Here is an 18,967-nt window from a genome sequence, read left to right as displayed (position 1 = left end):
TATAATAACATAACATATTTTAAATTGTAAAAGTAGCATAAGTACCGTACTTTTCGGACTATAAGTCACACCTGAGTATAAGTCGCATCAGTCCAAAAATACGTCATTTCCAGGGAAAAAAACATAAGTCGCACTGCACTATAAGTCGCATTTATTTAGAACAAAGAACCAAGAGAAAACATTACCATCTACAGCCGCCAGAGGGCGCTCTATGTTTTCAGTGTAGACTACAGGAGCACTGTGCAGCACAGAGCGCCCTCTAGCGGCTGTAGACGGTAATGTTTTCTGTTAGTTCATTTCTTTTGGTTCATGTCAAATTAATTTTGATAAATAAGTCGCACCTGACTGTAAGTCGCAGGACCAGCCAAACTATGAAAAAAAGTGTGACTTATAGTCCGGAAAATACGGTAACATCTTTATGATCTGATTTTTTTTTACAACATTGAATTATTGAACAGTTACACACTTTTTGTATCTTCTTAGCAACTAGTAAAACTGCATATTCTCAACAACTATAGTTTAATGCTGTGTTCTGGTAGTTAAAAAAAGTGAAAATAAGACACAATGTATTGTTAGTATGAAGGAACAATCCGTATTAATTTTTCACAAATGTTTTAACTGTGATTTAAAATCCCACACTGCATTTTGTGTTTTAAGGTTACAGGGTTACAACTTACTGGATAACATCCTGGCAGCCAATGACTAGTACCTTTTCAGTTTTTAACTGAATGACAATTAAATATACAAGCTAATAACATGCTGTATCATAAATGTGCATTTATTAATGACCAATTGGATCTAGCAACTTAATGCACATTTTATGTTTCTACTGTTATGCATCTTTCTCCTTTTATCAGTAGAGTCTCTTTAAAAAAAAAAGTTGCTAAATGTTTCCAATTTTCTCTTTTTTTTTTTTTTATTTTTTTTTTTACAAATAGCTACATTTGTTGCTAGGTGCTTTTTGAAAAAAAAAAAGTTGCTAGGGTAGTATTAAAAGTTACTTAATCTAGCAACAAAATTGCTAAAATGGCAACAGTGTAATAAGTGGGTTTAATTTTATTTATTTTTTTGCTTAAAGACTTCTATTTTGGTCTGGCGTTGTGACGTCATAACCCTGCGCTCCTGCATCTGTGACTCGGCTGAAGAAAGGTGTGTGGTTTTAAAAGTGTAAAATGTTTAAATCAACACACTCGTTTCGAAAATTTAGCATGAAAATGAAATGCTTTATTTGTAATGTCATATTTATCGGGGGATATTAGTTGTTCATTAATTATTATGTGCTTTTAAAGTGCACACATACATGATAACAGCAAAGGTGCGTCTCAAACACTAGTTCAATCATGGGCAAGTAAGTGAGGGATTCACGGAGCTTTTTGAAACTTTGAATCAATTGAATCTCAAAGTGATTCACGGTTTTGCTCAAAACAGTGTAAAGTTAAGACCAACACAAGCATGTGTATTGATCACTTTTACAAAACAACTGCAAATGTTCTCATGAAAGTGGACTATTTTTAACAATCTATAAATCAGTAAATACCAAATATAAATTTATTTTTTGTTTATTTGAGTGCTAGGTTTGGTTGTTGTTGTTTTTATCTTTGTTAAGTCTATTAACTCTGACTCTCTCCCTCATCAGTGTACTGACTACCGGGAGCTGACTGAGATGCACCCACAGATTTACTTTTCATTTTGTCAATTATTTTAATCTTTAACACGACAAAGTGTCCAAACACACAGAAAAACGGAGATCCACGTGACACTCTGTTGTAAAGATGGAGTTTATTAAAGAAGAGAGTGGAGACATTAAGATTGGAGAAGTATTCAGTATAAGACATGAAGATACTGAGACACAAACAGGTTGGTTTTTTTATTCTCAAAGCTGAACTCAACTCATTTGATCCTTATATGTGACCCTGAACTACAAAACCAGTGGAAAGAGTCAGTTGGCAAGTTGTACATCATCTGAATATAATAAAATAATAAATAAGCTTTCCATTGATGTATGGTTTGTTTGGAAAAGACAAGATTTGGCTGAGAAACAACTAACTTATTTGAGAATCTGATGGTGCAAAATAAACAAAATCTAAATATTGAGAAAATTACCTTTTAAAGTTGACCAAATGAGGTTCGTAGCAATCCATACAACTAATAGAAAATTAAGTTTTGATGTATTTACAGCAGGTGTTTAACTATTTAATTAAGCTGACTGCTGTAGCCTATATCCAGCGTAGGCGTGTTGTCCTTTGTTTTTGATTTGTATATATAATGTTTGACTGACAGCTTGGAAAATCTGTGGGCGATCGATTATTCAATATCGTGATTTCATCATGAGGCAGCCAACTTTGTACATTATCAGCTCAGTATGAAATGTTTAAACTAATATCAACTAATCTATGACTCTGGTGATGTACCAGAAGCGAGGCTAGCCTCCCCTCTGAGGTTTATTTTCTCAAAATGTTTTAGCGTTGAACGTGAACACTTGATGGCAGTTGGCCATTTTTATTTTATTTATTTGTTACCAACTGAGACACGTGAGCTCATCTCTCCTCTGCTCTATCACTGTTGCCATTAAATAAGCAGATCCGGCATATTCACGATAGAAAAGCGACACTTTCCTGCTTCAGTAATATTATGGTATTACAGCTGTGAAATTATAAACCAAAAAAATACACATTCTGAGACATGAATTGAATTAAATTGTGAATTTTATTTACATTTGAATCGTCTTTCTCCCATTTTCACCTCAAAATTTCGGGGAAAGCTGTGCCTCCTCCCGATGAGCCACCACTGGTGCTACTTATGACTGGTTTTGTGGTCCAGGGTAACGTATATAAATGTCCAGTTCTACAGAAAAACAGATATGTAAACATTATAGAAGTAGAAAACCAAACCATTATTTTATGTAACATTAAACTAGGGGTGTGCACAAATAGTTAACTGAAAAGGTTAATTTGCAAAAACCATTAAATCTGCTTTTGCTATAAAACAAACTTCTAATATATCAAGATGAATCAGGTGATAGCCTTAAAGTCATGTGGTGTGACCATGATTTATATTAAAATACATTTCCTTAACATTACTTAACATCTTTATTCTGATAGTTTTCAGTAATTAAAGTGTTTAGAAACAAAGTATTTGCATTTCTTATGTGTTTTTTTTAAATTACCTCATATTTTTGTTCTATAATTTAAAAGTTGCCTCCTTAAATGTAGTTAGCAATCTTAATTTTCTGTAAATTACATAAAACTGATCATTTAAAAAATATCATTAACTTAAGCATATGATTGTATTAATTCATATTTCATTCACATTATGTTATTCACATGTTAGGTAAAAACTGTTTACAGCCTGAATGTTACTGTAAGACGCTTTGGATGAAAACGTCTGCTAAATGCATAAATGTAATTTTAATTTACATAAATTATATTTTTAATGCAGTTATTGCTATTATTAGTCGCACTATATGATTATGGTCGCTCCAAATGACAAGAAGACCTTACATAATTAAAAATCTTTTTAAGAAAAAAAAAACTGATAATTACTATAGTCATATTTAAAAAGCAGTAAATGGTTTTTAAACATTTATTTGTACTTCATGGACCTGGTGTTAAAGCTGTGGTGTTATTTAATTAAAAAAATATAATAAATGCATAGTTTTAGAAGTGTCTATTTTAGTTAAAAATATTAAAAAAGCTTAGGAACTTGGTCTCCAGCATGATTCATTATCCTTATTTTAAATTGGATAGTTTCACACACAACTTTTAATTAGTTGAAGGACCCAGTTCAAGATCATGTCACTAAATCCTCCGTGAAGTCAACAATGTGCACTTGGTAAATTTCTGTCTCAGAATTTTTAAAGTATTTAACTTTTTGAAACCAGTATAAAAGTACATTCAATTCACCATAGTATAAAGCAAACCCAGCTGTTTCAGTGTCTTACAAATCCAGCTTCTCTTAACAACTGGCATGTAATGAAAATTATACACCAACAGAGTCTCGTCATAACCAGTCAGCAACAGTGGATGTGCCAAACCCCAAAGAATCTTTCACCACCCCCAAAAATTACTGCTACGTCTGCAAGAAACCTCAGTCTAAAATTTCACGTCACTTCAAACTGCATGAAAACAGCGAGAAGGAAATTGCTTTTGCATTCTCTCTCCCTAAACACTCCCAGGACAGAAAACGGTTACTTGAGAAGCTACGAAACAGAGGCAACTACCAACACAATCAAGAGGTTATAGAAAGAAAAAGAGGACCACTGAAAATAAGGAGGCGCACCGGAAGGTCAGAAATCGAACTGAGTGCCAAAACATTTGTGCACTGTGTATACTGTAAAGGCCTGTTTGTTCGCAAGGAGCTGTGGCGCCATACACGGAGATGCCCTTCAAAGATGTCTGAAGCTACTGACAAGGCCAAAGTATTAGATTTGGCTGATATTGCGGAGTCAATATTCTCTCAACCAATATCTCTTGAGGTGTGGAAGATCTTGGGAAAAATGAAGAATGATGACATTTCATCAGTAGTTCGAAATGATTTCCTCATACTTCTGTTGAGTCAGTGTCTTTACAACAAGCATGGCGGTGACCCAACAAAATCAGAATACATCAGACAGAAGGCTCGAGAACTGGGAAGACTCTTGCTAGAGTTGAGAAGAAAATATTCCATCTATAGCTTTGAAGATGCTGTGAAACCGAACAATTTTTACAAAGTCGTTGAGGCTGTGCAAGATGTTGCTGGTTACGACGAAAACACCCATTTGTATAAGACGCCAAGTCTTCCACTGAAGTTAGGACATTCACTTAACAAGATTGGGGACATTATTCTCTGCAGGGCCATCGCAATAGAGGATGATGTTATGACAAGAGCAGCAGAGCAATTCAAAAGACTGTGCTCAAGTGAATGGACAGGACATGTCTCCCATGCTGCTCTTGCTACTTTGAACAAGTTCAGCAAACCATCTACTATACCATTCACACAGGACGTGCAGCTTCTCCATCAGTACCTAGAGAAGAAATCGGTTGAAGCATTTGAAAGCCTGAAAAATCATGAGTCTTCACAAACATATGCAGAACTTGCCAAAGTGACGCTTGCACAAGTAATAATATTCAACAGATGTAGTGCAGGAGAAGTCTCCAAAATGACGCTTGAGTGCTTTAAGAAAAGAAACCAGACTGAGCTCCACGAGGACATGGCTCTAGGTCTCTCTCCATTTGAACAAAAAATGTCCAAGCATTTCAGCAGAGTAGAAATCATGGACAAGAAAGGGAGAAAGGTTGCCATCTTGTTCAATTCTGAACTTGTCAGGGCCATTGAAATTATTGTGGAGAAGAGAGATGCATGTGAAGTAGACCGGGACAACCCCTTCCTATTTGGGAGACCAGATTGCTCCCCCACCAGCTTCTTCAGAGGACAGGACTGCATCAAGCTTTTTGCAACTCAGTGTGGTGTGAAGAACCCAGAACTTCTCGGGTCTCCACAGCTCCGCAAACAAGTGGCAACAGTGTCCCAGATTCTCAGTCTTAAGGATAACGAGCTGGACCAACTTGCCAACTTTTTGGGCCTTCATATTCTGGTCCATAGGGACTATTATCGGTTACCAGATGCAACTATAGAAATTGCAAAAATCGCAAATCTGCTACAAGCAATGGAAAAAGGAGATCTCGCAAGATTCCAAGGAAAAACACTCAATGAAATTGAGATTGAAGGTATGTGCATAGTTTTATATAATGATGAAAATAATAATATAACATTTATTTAAATAATAGAAGTTAGGAGTTTAGGAGTGTGTATTTAAAGGTTTGTCAAATATGCTTTTCTGTAGATGAAATTGATCTGGAATTAGACGAGGAAGAAATAAGTGATGAAGATGAAGAGTCAGGTCCTGTCCATGTTGTAATGGGTAGGTAATGCATTTTATTCCAGTGTGCATCAATGGGATTGTGTATTCACTACAGGACTTGCCACAAAAGGCTCACTAGCCGTGTTTCCACTTTCGAGCTTAAAGCAGGTGTGTTAGCAGTGCATGCCAGGGCCAGCCGCGTTTCTACTGTCACTTCCGGGGCTTCCTTGGAGCCAACGGCCAGGGTTTTTTGGCCCGACGAAAACCTTGGGCCAAAGCGGGCCAGCTGGGGTTAGAGGAGGAGTTATGAACAAAGGTGGAGTTTCTCCGCATCTGGAGAGGGTCAGTGCCACAGATCATTTCAGAACGATAACCGCAATAACACCAGTATTAAAGACTTTTAAAAATAAGTTGAGCTCAAAACTCACTCTTAGTCAGCAGCAAGTGTTTGAAATAATTTGATCCGATGTGGATTATAATCACTAAACAAGGCAGAAATATTTATAAGCGATGCAAAAGACTATGCACGCTAGATATTAACATTACCACAGTAAACAAGGTAAATGTGACCATTTAAAGAAATCAGACGTCAGCTTTATATTCTCTATCACGATCATGTATTTATTTAGTAACTTATATTATCCATCATAAGTCTCTTCTTGAGAGTTTAGCTCCACGTAGTCTATCATAAAAATATAATAATAATAATTTTTGTTTGGGAGCTATTATAAAAATTGATATTATCGTTTATTCTTAATGTGACATTAACAGAAACAGAAATACATTTTATTTCAGTGTGATTAATTTTGAATCCTGATAAATTAACTTATTTTGATCAATGTATCACTTATTCTATATTAAAACATCGATGCTTTTGAATTTGAATATTTATCAAAGCATGTAAACAAAAGGCCACTTTTATCATGTTCGTTTTGTGATCACACTAGTTCCAGTGACTTATTTCTTAATTTTCTGATAACTTCTTTTTGTTGGTGAAATGGTGTTTCGTGATGTTGTTCCTGAGAGGCGTGTAAAGGGTGTGTTTTAGTGACTAGCAGCAGAGCTTCAGACTCGACTGAGGAAACCCTGCGCTATTCTGGCCTCAGTGCTGCTAGGCCGAGGCTATTAGCCCCGCCCGGCCCGACAGTAGAAATGCGGCTATTGCTGTCTTCATCCAGGCTTGCGTGTGCTGAAACTGACTGCTTTACCAAAGAATCCACAGTGAAATGTACTGAACAAAAAATGCTCAAACTTTGACATACATATAGCTGAAAATAAATGAGCAAGTTTCAGTTAGAAATGCATTTAAATCCTTTGAAGAAAAAAAAGCAATTAAAAATAAAATAGGGATGAAGTTGACCCAGGAAGAGGCAGAAAGTTCCATTTAATTAAATGTTTTTATTATATTTATACATAATCAGATTTAAGATGGTCGGAAATTTTTAGATTGTAGAGAAAAGAGATAAAGTATTGCTTTCTTTCCATAGGAAAAAGAAAATTGTCACCAGATGAGACTGAGAGCTCCACAGGTATGTTTAAGTGTGTGTGTGTGTGTGTATACAGTACAGACCAAAAGTTTGGACACACCTTCTCATTCAAAGAGTTTTCTTTATTTTCATGACTATGACAATTGTAGATTCACACAACGGAATCGGAACAACTCTAGTCTCAACCATGATATGTCAACATAATCTTACAAATTGAGGGAATTATTTGAAATATTTAGATAATTCTATTCTCCTGAAGCAGGATCTTTTGGCATCTCACATCAACAGAGAAAACTAATTGGCTACTACATGAACTCCCTGTGTTTTGTTAAAGAAATGCCAAATTTGTTAACATTACCAGATGTCACCACCAGAACATAAGATTCAGGGAATATAATGCTGAGGCAACACAAAATACTGGATAAGGCATATCTATACCTAATACAGTTTGTTTGTATTCTGATCATATGTGTTCTGATCATTTTTAGACTATTTGTTAAGATGATTAAATGTGAATATAGGATCCTTGTGAATATATACAGATAGGTTGTAAATAGATTTGTTGATTTAACGGTTTAAAAACTGTTTACTTTGTACCATAGCAGATGCACAGCAGACATACTGTTCTGAGATGAGAAAATACAGTTCGATCCATCTATATTTGGACACAGGCACAATTTTTATTATTTTAGTTGCTAACCGAAACATATTCAAGTTAGTTATATATGAATATTGGCTTAAAAGTGTCTCATGATGTGTTTTCCAGTTTCAAGCTGTTTGTGCATAGATAAGATCCGTGAAATTGCAAAGACTAAAGTCTCAAAACCCAAAGATATTCTTCATAAAAGTTAAAACTAGTCCATGGCTTTCTAAACAATATAATAATTCAAACATGTCCACACGTCTGTGTCACTGTGTGGGAAGATTTGGGAAAAAAATCTGGGAAAAAAGCAGAAAGGATTCTCAAGTCCGTGATCATCTGGTTGTAGGAGCACTTCCTCTGCACCAGAAAAACAAGCATCTATGTCAAGTACAAAAGCCAGACAAAATTCAGGAGCAGCTAAGATTGGTGCATGAGGAAGATGATCTTTTGCGGCTAAAAAGGCATTTTCATAATAAGCAGAACATTCAAAACCTCTCTAATTACTTAGTATGTCTGTTAAAGGAACAATAGTAGAAAAGCCCTTAATAATATCCATACCGAGATCACCCGAGATGTTGGTATGAGGAATTCTAGAATAGCAAAAACATTTGCTTCAATAGGTTTTTACGGATCTTTTTCCCCCCAAGTAGGTTACCTCTGCCTTAACAAACTCACACTTTGCCATATTTAGCATAAGTGCGGCATCATCTAAACGAGTGAAGATTGTTTCAAGAGTTCTCATTATGATTTTCCCAGCAATCTGAGTACACCACTATGTCATATAAATAAGCTTCACAGTCTTCTATCTCAGACAAAAACTTCTGCAAGTCATTGGAAGGTAGCCGGTGCATTTCGCATCCCGAAAGCTAAGATGGTACACATTGCAGGAAGTTGTCTGGGGTTACAAATGCAGAGATCTGAAGCATGTTTGGTCAAAAGCAGTGTTGTAGTCGAGACCAGCTCATTCGAGTCCGAGTCCAGATCGAGTCCAGAGAGGGTCGAGTCCGAGACTAGACCGAGTTCAGAAAGGGTCGAGTCCGAGTCAAGACCGAGTTCAGAAAGGGTCGAGTCCGAGTCAAGACCGAGTTCAGAAAGGGTCGAGTCCGAGACAAGACCGAGTTCAGAAAGGGTCGAGTCCGAGTCAAGACCGAGTTCAGAAAGGGTCGAGTCCGAGTCAAGACCGAGACCAGAGAGATTGGGTCTGAGACAAGACCTAAAGAAATCTTCAAGAGTATGTAAAATGTTTGGTGGAAACAATAAAGGGTAAAAGGGCCACATAGTATGTGGTGTAAAGGTAATTTTATTAGAATTATGAATTGTAACTTGTCATTATTAAGTGCTCATTTTCACATAACATCGTTGTACCACTATACACATCCATATAACCTTTCTAGTACAAGTAACATTACTGTACCACTATACCTGTAAATGTTAAACTGTAACAGCTTTTACATAACTTTTAACCTTGAAGCTTAACTAATGACTGCTAATATCCTTACAATGTCTTGGATTATGTGCACTTTAGATGTTGTGAAGATTAAAGATGGGCATAATTACCTTTCAAAAAAATAAGTGAGGAGACCATCCTGCTACCCAACCAAGCATGATGTGGTCTCATGATCAATCCACCCCGACTAAAAACACTCTCTACTGGTGCAGAGGAAGCGGGGACTGACAAAAGTTACCATTTCATCACTTTCTGTAACAGCAACGGATAATCTAATGCTAATTTCACTGGATGGTGCATTTTAATGCGAGGAAAATACACACTAGTACAAGTTTTTTTTTTTTGTTACGTAGGGCATACACACAAGAGCCGACTGACTGTCCAGGAAAATTTCATGCAAAAGTGTGTATGTGCCAGGGGAAGAAAGCTGGATGAAATGCCATATAAGTTCAATGCATTCTGTCAGACATGTTTTTGGGGGGAGATGATTAGTGTTGAGACAGTCAGTCTGTGTCTGTATTCATTATATAAGTTTATTAAACGATATTTGTTTTTTTTCTGTGACCATTTTGTCCTACTTTGTAAAAATAACACAGTTGAGAGAAATAATGTAGCAATGTGGCTTTCTGGAAAGCGGGATCACTACAGGCGGATGGCAGGAGAGTAACTTAAGGCCGGTGACACACTGGCTGCGTGGCGTCTCTGCTGCGTGCTAGAAAAGTGGTGGCTGCTTCGCGTTTTCTGTGTCTTACACACCAGAAGCATGCCTGCACGCGCCGCTTGGCGCACTGCTGCTGCTGTAGGAGACATAGCGGGAGGGCGCCGAAAAACCAGGCTCTTGTCTTCATGACAACAATATCAACTTTTTTTTTACACACCTACTGATAGGACACCGTCAACAGTATTGACTGCACAATAGAGTATGTTTGACAGGTGCAGTATTTGAAAAACTTCATTATTAATTTATTTTTTAAATTACATTTATATCTGAATTTATGCCAACCTATAGACTTTAAAATATCAAAATGTCATGAATTAATATGTATTTGTTTACAAAATGACATATAAACATATTTTACTTTTTTGCCTGGAAACGCTTCCAACATGCACGCGTGTCGCGTGAAAATAGGCGTCGGTTCTATTTCTAGCATGCACGGGTTTTACGCGCGTCTCACGCAGGCAGTCTGCAAGATCTAACCTGTTAACATGGGAGCCGAATTAAAAACAGACACGCCATGCAGCTGAGACGCTTGCGCCACACATCCAGTGTGTCGCTGGCCTAACGTCTCACATCAAAAGAAAATCACCAGTCATTGGATGTCTCAAACATACATCAATTTAAATAAACATTAACATACAGTAATAATCATGAAATATTTTGATTGGGACTCGAGTGGACTCGGGCATAAGTCCGATTCCTAATATGTTCGAGTCCGAGTCAATACCGAGTCAAAATGCACACGAGTCCATGACAAGACCGAGACCATTAAAATACGGTCTCGAGACCGAGTCCAAGACCGAGTCCGAGTCTCGAGTACTCAACACTGGTCAAAAGCACCTGCCAATGTACCTTTAGAAGATCCAACTTTTTTATGAAGACCCCTGCCTGTCCACACAATCCTCTATATAAGGAAAAGGAAGTCTGCTTTTAAGTTATTAACACAATGGTAATCTGTGCAAAAAGGATGCGTCAAATCAGGTTTTGGCACCAACAAACATGGAAGACTCCTTTTGATTTGACTTTTGAGCCTTTTGACAGATTTCGCTTTCACGGCAAAACTTTGTTTAAAAAAACTGTTTTAAACTTGTACATAGCTTTAGGTTATAATAATATTAAAAATTCAAACCCAGATTTAGATATTTAACAAAAAAAATGCAATAGTTTTTTTTTTTTAAACGCAATAAATCAATTTAATCAATATGAAAGTTATTTTTCATATTAAAAAAGTGATGAAAATAAACACTGAACTTACTATGCTGTTTATAAAAACATAAGTAATTATATATAATAATTATAAACATAATTATATACAATGACATTTTTTTTTTACAAGGGCAGAGTGCAACAAAAATACATAAATACATAAAATATTAAGAATATACAAATAAAATATAGAAAAAAATGTTCTATATAGCACAACTCCATCACACAAACCGCAGGATTGTTTTATACAGCTATACGCTATATCCCCTTAAGAACCAGTATATTTTTTCATTTATTATTATAATTTTAATTTGAAATTTTTCCGATTTAAATTATAATTACACAGATTTGAAAATTCCATTGGCTAATTACAGGGCCTAACATTAACCCAACTGATGGAAAAATAACTGAACTTGTAACAGTTTTGTTGCAAAGCACAATATTATGGTGAAATTAGATCTCCTGTTTGTTAAAACCAAATTATTGTTGTATAAGCAAAGCAAGCATCATGGCAAAAAGGCTAACAGACCTAAAGGAACACTCCACTTTTTTTGGAAATAGGCTTTTTCTCCAACTCCCCCGAGTTAATAAATTGAGTTTTACCATTTTCAAATCCATTTAGCCAAACTCCGGGTCTGGCGATAGCACTTTTAGCATAGCTTAGCATACATCATAGAATTCTATTAGACCAGTAGCATCACGTTCAAAAATGGCCAAAGAGTTTTGATATTTTTCCTATTTTAAAACTTGACTCTTCTGTAGTCATATTGTGTGGAAAATGAAAAGTTGCGATTTTCTAGGCCGATAAAGTTTGGAACTATACTTCAATTCCAGCGTAATAATCAAGGAACTGTGCTGCCATAACATGGCTGCAGTGATATCATGCAGCACCTGAAAATAGTCCCCAGCTAGTTGCAAATAAGTTAGTGCACAGCTAGTGTAGTTGCAGCAATAGCGGAGTTGATGGGAACTATTTTCAGGGACTACGTAATATCACTGTGCCATGGAATGGTGCACTGTGATTGGTTCAGCGGATATATCACATTCTGTAAAAAAGGGAGAAAAAAATGACCTAATAACTCTGAAAATATTGCATTTTTAATTTTAGCGGAAACTCAATGAAAAAATAAGTATATCATGTTTTGGTACTAAACTCTTCATTAATTTATTTATTCATTTTGCAGAGGCCAAATCGAGGAGAATTGGGAAAAGGCCATGGAGCCCGAATGAAGTGAAAGCAGTCATGAAACATTTCAAAGGCCATATTTCAAAAGGACTCCTCGTAACAACAGCAGAGTGCAAGCAGTGCAAGGCTGCAGAGGACCCAATTCTAAGAGAAAGAACAGTACAGAATATAAGGGATTTTGTGAGGAACCGAGGTTTGCGGTTGAAAAAAAACATGTTCTTATGTTAGGTCTTTTTGTTGACCCAGTGAGGTTCAAAAGAAAAGATGTATAGAAAAGAAAAATGTAAAAACTGTACCTCTTAGGGGTACAACAGCTTGTTATGAGTAATCTTGATCAGTTTTACAGTATATGGCAACCATTTCTAAAATATTTGCACAAATGTAATGCTTACAATGACCAGCAATGTAGGTGCTTTGTATATCTCTGCCCTCTATTGAGTGCTGCTTTGTTTTTCCACTGCAAATGCTGATTGCGTGATTGCTTTTAAAACTTCTATTATTGTAATTATTTTATGTATTTAGTTTTTTTCATTAATTTTGTTTTATTGTGCAATGTGAAACTATTAAAAATACTTACAAAAAAAAAAAAAAACTCTACAAAGCAGTTCAATCAAGAGCAGCAAGTTATTCCATCTTTTCATTTATTGTTGGATGAACATTAATGATACAGAATGTCTATTAAGTCCTACTGTACTGTAAGTGTATATATAATGTTATACATCAGGGGTCTCATTTATAAAACTCACCATAGATTTAAACCTAAAAGTGTACATAAGCACTAAAGCTAAATTTACAGAACCAGAGATTTTGCGTACGTTCATCTCCACCTCGTCACCTCCCCGAAATAACCATATATGGAGCTTACAATGCTTTGTTTTACCATGCATAACCTCATCTGCATATAATTTCCATGCATAGTCACATGCACGTGACACCATGTTTAACACGAGACATTAAGGAAATATGAAATGGGGACTATAATGCCATTTGTGCCATACAAATTTTTATTGCTAAAAATGATCCAGTATCCTTATGTTTGTTAGTAAATATATGAAAATATCCATAAAAACAAAATGGTTTAAAGTTGTTCTCAGATATATTTTAGAATTATTTTACACGGGCTGAATAGTAATTCAGTTGTTATAGTTAAATCAAATTAAATGCATGCAGTTTTGATGATGAACCTCTTTAAGCTAAGCCATTTCCGATTTTCTGTGAGGGCGGCCTTTCGACATGCCATTGAGAAGACATCACAGGAGATGAGGGAAGTGAGCTGGTGTAACGATCAGGATCAAGCCCGGTTCACTTTCTGGATTTACTTGGCATCCGGACTTTCGCTCACTGGCATCCTGGCCCGTCTCTGATCATTATGTGGCAAGCTACTGGAGAGGCCCTAACAGTGGATTCTTCCAATTGCTCCCGGCAGTAGACTGGTGCCCAATCGACCAGGTACAGCTTCTTAAAATCCATTTGGTACGTCCAGTTCTCTGTGCGAATATCTATCGCTCACAGTGTATTAACAATGCCTTTCTAAATGAATTCTCTGATTTACTAGGAGAACTGATTTCCCTGTTTGAACACATCTTAGTGTTGGGTGATTTTAATATCCATTTATTTTACCCTACTAAACCCCTGGTAACTGATTTTATGCTTTTGTGCAGTGGGTGGAAGAGCCTGCTCATGGGCAGATGTTGGACTTTCACACGGATTCCAAATATCGGACATTAAAGTCAGTGAATCAGTTTTCTGACCACTGACTGGTACTTTTTCCATAAAATTTCCTGATCCAGTAGTTGCTACACCTTCACCTTCACTGAATCATTATTTCTCCATTCAGTCATGTGAGAGATTTGCTGCCTCTTATGCTATAACTGATCCACCTTTGCCTGAACTGACCTCTACTTTGCAGGATGTGAACAGACTTTAATTGGTTCAGTCGAAAATGTTTATCTACTCTGAATCTTATTATTTAGTTAAAACCCAAACGTGTTGTTACTAAACCCCAGCGATGGCTTAATGATACAACTTGTTTTCTCAGAAAGGCTTGCTGAAGAGCAGAGCAAAAATGGTGCAAGGTTAAGTTACAGGTCTCATATGAAATGTGGATAGATTCCTTATTATGCCGCGTTTACATCGAAATTACCAGGAACATTTGTACTAGGAACTTCTTTTCCCAGGAACTTTCCCCCCCCCAAGACCTGTTGCTTTCTGCGTTTCCACCGCAGTCTAAAGTACCGGGAAGATTAGGCAAATAGTCTGGTAACATAGGTCTGTGCGCGTTTCTCAAAGTACACTGATTTTGGACAGGCATCCTCGGGAGTGTGATGTCTGCAATGAAGCAAATCCGGTTATTCTGCAGATGCTAGCGTACTTGATAATATCAGTCAGCTCACCTTGGATACTGCAGTTTTCCTCACTGTATTTACAATAAAACTAAATAGGATATCAAATACCACTGCCTCCTTTCATTTTTTTAAACATAATAATAACAGCTGCAGAAATGTACTTAGTTCAGGGAAATGTGTATATACAGCCATTACAATGAAACAAAATATTATATAAATTTGCCTTTTTAATTTTAATTTTAACATATAAATAAATTGAATACAGATCAAAGATAACCTGTTAGATTTACCCAAAACGAATTATATTTTATGTTTAACCACCAAAGAGACATCAGAGCCAGCGGAACACATCAGGAGATCTAGCCCAGGTGAGGCTGCTTCTCGGCGGATAGATGATCACTGAGCTCCCGCTGATCGAGTGGAGCTCACGTCTCCGAAATCGCCGAGACACATTTTTAAATAGGTGCTGTCTTTATGAATAAACCACAGATTTGAGTTTTAATCAACTACATTATCGCCTGAAATACTTTTAAAATTACATTTCATGGCATAATAACAGTAATATTTTGAAAATGATCTGAATAAAAGGTGGTTGAACTCAACCAATGCTGCGTGAACTCAACCAATTTGCATGTTAAGCGCCCAAGTCCCGCCCCCGAAAGTTACGGAACTTTGAAAAAGTACCACCTCGCCAGCAGGGACTTTCTGAGGGGCATTTTTTTACCCGGAACTTTTAGTTCCTGGTTCCTGTGGTGGAAACACACAGAGTACCAGCCCATAGTTCCTAGTTCCTGGGTAAAGTTCCTGCGGTGGAAACGCAGTTTTAGATTAGATAAGGCAGTACTACGGACATAATTTGCAGACTTTTAAATACTATCAGCATGATATACAGATAGGTGAATGAACACAGTATACAGATGGATTGTGTAATAAGTTTATTTAAACTATAGGCAGAAACTATGATTATCATTTACACTAGTACAATGGCCATTAAAAAAAGTGCATAGTGGGCAAATTTCAGTAAGGAGACAGCTGTAGGGAAAAAGCTGTTCCTGAGTCTGCTGGTCTTTGTCCGGAGGCTCCTGAAGCACCTCCCGGAGGGCAGGAGGTTAAACAGTCCATGGTCAGGGTGAGAGGAGTCCTTGAGAATGCTGCGAGCTCGATGTAGACAGCGTTTCTCCAGATGTCCACAATAGCAGGAAGTATTGTCCCTGTGATGTGTTGGGCGATTTTCACCACCCTCTGCAGTGCCTTGCAGTCAGCAATCTGAGCAGTTCCCATGCAACACTGTGATACAACTGGTCAGGATGTTACCGATCGCACACAAGTAGAACTTCACCAGCATGGTTAAAGACAACTTATGTTTATTATAGAGTTGTTAAGGCCGCCAAGTCCAAATATCTGAGTGTATTGGTGACAACACCGACCTATGACCCTCTTCTCTGTTATTGATTCTGTGCTCAATCCTCCAACATTTTTCTTGATGCTTCCGTGTTACTGTGTGAACAATTCTGTACATTCTTTAATGAGAAAAACATTCAGTTAAGTTCTAACCTGCCCTTGGGGAATTCTGTTCAACCTGAGAGGTCAAGCAGTCTGATGCTGTAGAGCAATTTTCAGCCTGTTTCTTTTGAGTCCTGTAAAGGCATTGTTGAATGTCTAAGATCAACTTAAGTTTCACAAGGTATCATTCCATCTAGATTTCAAAAAGTGATTCATATTCAATACTGTTGCACATAATTTAACAATTTTTAATACTAGTCTAAGGCCCTGTCCACATGAACATGGTTATTTTAACCGTAGCTTTATCTACGCGGTTTGGATGTTCGGCCACATGCAAATGCAGCATTAGGTTACTGAAACCGATCATTTTTGAAAACTCAGGGTGCCAGGGTGAAGATTTTCAAAAACTATGGTTGCAGTGTTATCGTGTAGACAGCGAAACCAGAGTTTTTGGTTTGTGTTGTTGGAGTATGCGCTGTTATTTCACAAGTTCACACTTAGATATAATTAGCTGAAGTATTATAATGCATATTTTGCGTGCTGTCCGGTTAAGGGTTCCGAGCTCGGGAATGGCCCGAACCTAGAGTACCCCCCTGTATATTAAGGTGTAAAATGAACTGTATTGGACGAGACGGGGTGGAGGGGGCTGCTGATGAACCGTTAATGGAGACAGGTAGGCTAAGTCAGCTGTATTTATATCCTAGGGTTGATTATCTTAAGTGGCTCCACCTGTGCTAATTAGGCTAAGTATCTGACGTGCTCCTCCCGAACCTTGTTATGAAACTACATTTCACGAGTTCACACTTACATATAATTAGCTGAAGTATTATAATGCATATTTGGCGTGCTGTCTGGGGAAGGGGCTCCGAGCTCGGTAATGGCCCGAACCTAGAGTACCCCCCAAAAAGCAATAGCGGTAAGGACAGCCGCCAGACTAAGGACCCCCCCACAATAGCGTTGAGATCTCGCGGGGAGTGATATTTAGAAAGTCAGCTGGTTGGCAGGTCGGAAGACCCTATGTACTCCAGTGGGAGCAACCTTACATATTTGGAGAGATAGGCTGTGTCGCCTACTTGTATTGGACTATGTGATTTTGGCCGCCTGGTCGGGAGGGCTCGAGCCGTGGCAGAACCGGAGCACCTCACTGCATTGGAACGGATGAGCCCTACCGGCCGATAGAGGAGGAGCAACGTGATTGGATAGCCCAACCAGGAGGGCTCGAGTTGTATAATCATTCAATAAAAATCATTCTTTGCAAATAATAAAAGCTTTCTTTTTAATTATAACATGAGAGTGAGTCTGTCTCTTATGCTGATGAGAGTTTATTTAAATTTTGCCACAACAGGCGTTGGGGATGTCACAAACCAAATAAAAGAAACGCCACCCTGCCTCTTTTATTACTGAGCACAATGATTCCAATAATGTGCACTCCACAGATTTGCCTAGTCGCATCGTGTCTTTAACTGCCAAACATTTTTCCCAAAGGATGTATGCGCACTTGCGCCTTTGATAACTGTGCAGATCGTTTTGTCTGACTGTGCATGAACTGCCAGTGTGCAGCACCTGCTGCCACTAAATTACATTATATTTGTCCCATATTGTCATTAATATATATACTGACTTCAGCTTGGAAAACTAAAAAAATAGACTGCTATTGTTATGCAAGTATGAGGGTTTGATTATTTAGTGTACAGGTCATTTCATGAGTGATAAACAAAGTGACAGAAAATATTTATTTTAATGCATTTTAAATGTTTAAAAAAGTGGGAACCACTCATTGCATCACAACATCTCCTGACTGTATTATTATTTGTAAAATATGGGCTTTGTGGAGTGTGTATACATAGTTATAAGTATAACGATTTATATTTCATTAATTTTGTTAAATTAACAAGTGTCTTAAACCTCAAGGGACTATTTGGCCAACCAGCTTATTCCTGCTTGAAAAGCAAAATGTTATTTATAATGTAAAAAAACTTAAACTTTGAAGCAAATGCTGATTGATGGACTTGCATTACTCAACATTACTTACTACCTTCCAGCAACACTACATTCAATGATGAAATGATGAAAATAGTAAAAAAAAAAAAATATATATATATATATATATATATATATAATAATTAGGGGTGTAACGAGATAGGGGTGTAATGTGTGGTACACACACACAGGAACAAGCCACGCACCACCTGGACACATTCTCAAATGCCCAGCCAAAAAAATGGGGTCATGAGGCAATTTTGTGTCACCGCCTGTCCCAAATGTCCCGCCATTGGATTACAATGAGCCGCCTGGAATAACATTTCCAGATGACTTTTGGGAACTAAAAATGGTGTTGTATCCTGATTTGTCTGAGTGTCTTGTGTCACTCGGTACAACCGCTCTTTGAAGATAGCAAAATAGGGATAGGGAAGCAGACATGCCAGTTGGAGAGCCTGACCGTCATTTGATTGGGCCCGCTCAAATGCACGTTTTATGGTTTCATCCTGGGACTGCTCCAGGGGAAAATCATCAGGTGCATTTACAGGTGCATTTCAGTAATGCAACTCAAATTGTGAAACTCATGTATTAAATAAATTCAAAAGTCTTGTGA

At 37.3% G+C, this 18,967-nt stretch overlaps 1 protein-coding gene across 4 annotated transcripts; it reads left to right on the top strand.

Moving 5' to 3' along the window:
• The first annotated feature begins 1,099 nt into the window (after positions 1-1,099).
• On the top strand, positions 1,100-13,258 carry LOC127955927 (uncharacterized). 4 transcript variants are annotated; one of them, XR_008153414.1, is made up of 7 exons: positions 1,100-1,149; positions 1,637-1,857; positions 3,993-5,705; positions 5,822-5,899; positions 5,998-6,181; positions 7,327-7,368; positions 12,525-12,620. XR_008153414.1 is itself a non-coding variant. In XM_052553581.1 (6 exons), the coding sequence occupies exons 2-6, from the start codon at positions 1,834-1,836 to the stop codon at positions 12,752-12,754; spliced, it is 1,905 nt and encodes a 634-aa protein (XP_052409541.1). In that variant the 5' UTR covers positions 1,100-1,149; positions 1,637-1,833; the 3' UTR covers positions 12,755-13,258. The 4 variants fall into 4 exon arrangements, 3 of the variants coding, with proteins under 3 accessions (XP_052409541.1, XP_052409540.1, XP_052409542.1); XM_052553581.1 differs by lacking the exon at positions 5,998-6,181 and having other exon boundaries at positions 4,175-5,705; positions 12,525-13,258; XM_052553580.1 differs by lacking the exon at positions 5,998-6,181 and having other exon boundaries at positions 12,525-13,254.
• The last annotated feature ends 5,709 nt before the right edge of the window (positions 13,259-18,967 follow it).

Source organism: Carassius gibelio, chromosome B4 (genome assembly GCF_023724105.1).
Source record: "Carassius gibelio isolate Cgi1373 ecotype wild population from Czech Republic chromosome B4, carGib1.2-hapl.c, whole genome shotgun sequence".
Classification (NCBI taxonomy): domain Eukaryota; kingdom Metazoa; phylum Chordata; class Actinopteri; order Cypriniformes; family Cyprinidae; genus Carassius; species Carassius gibelio.
Note: the sequence above shows the minus strand (reverse complement) of the source record. Positions and strands in the feature narration are given on the sequence as shown.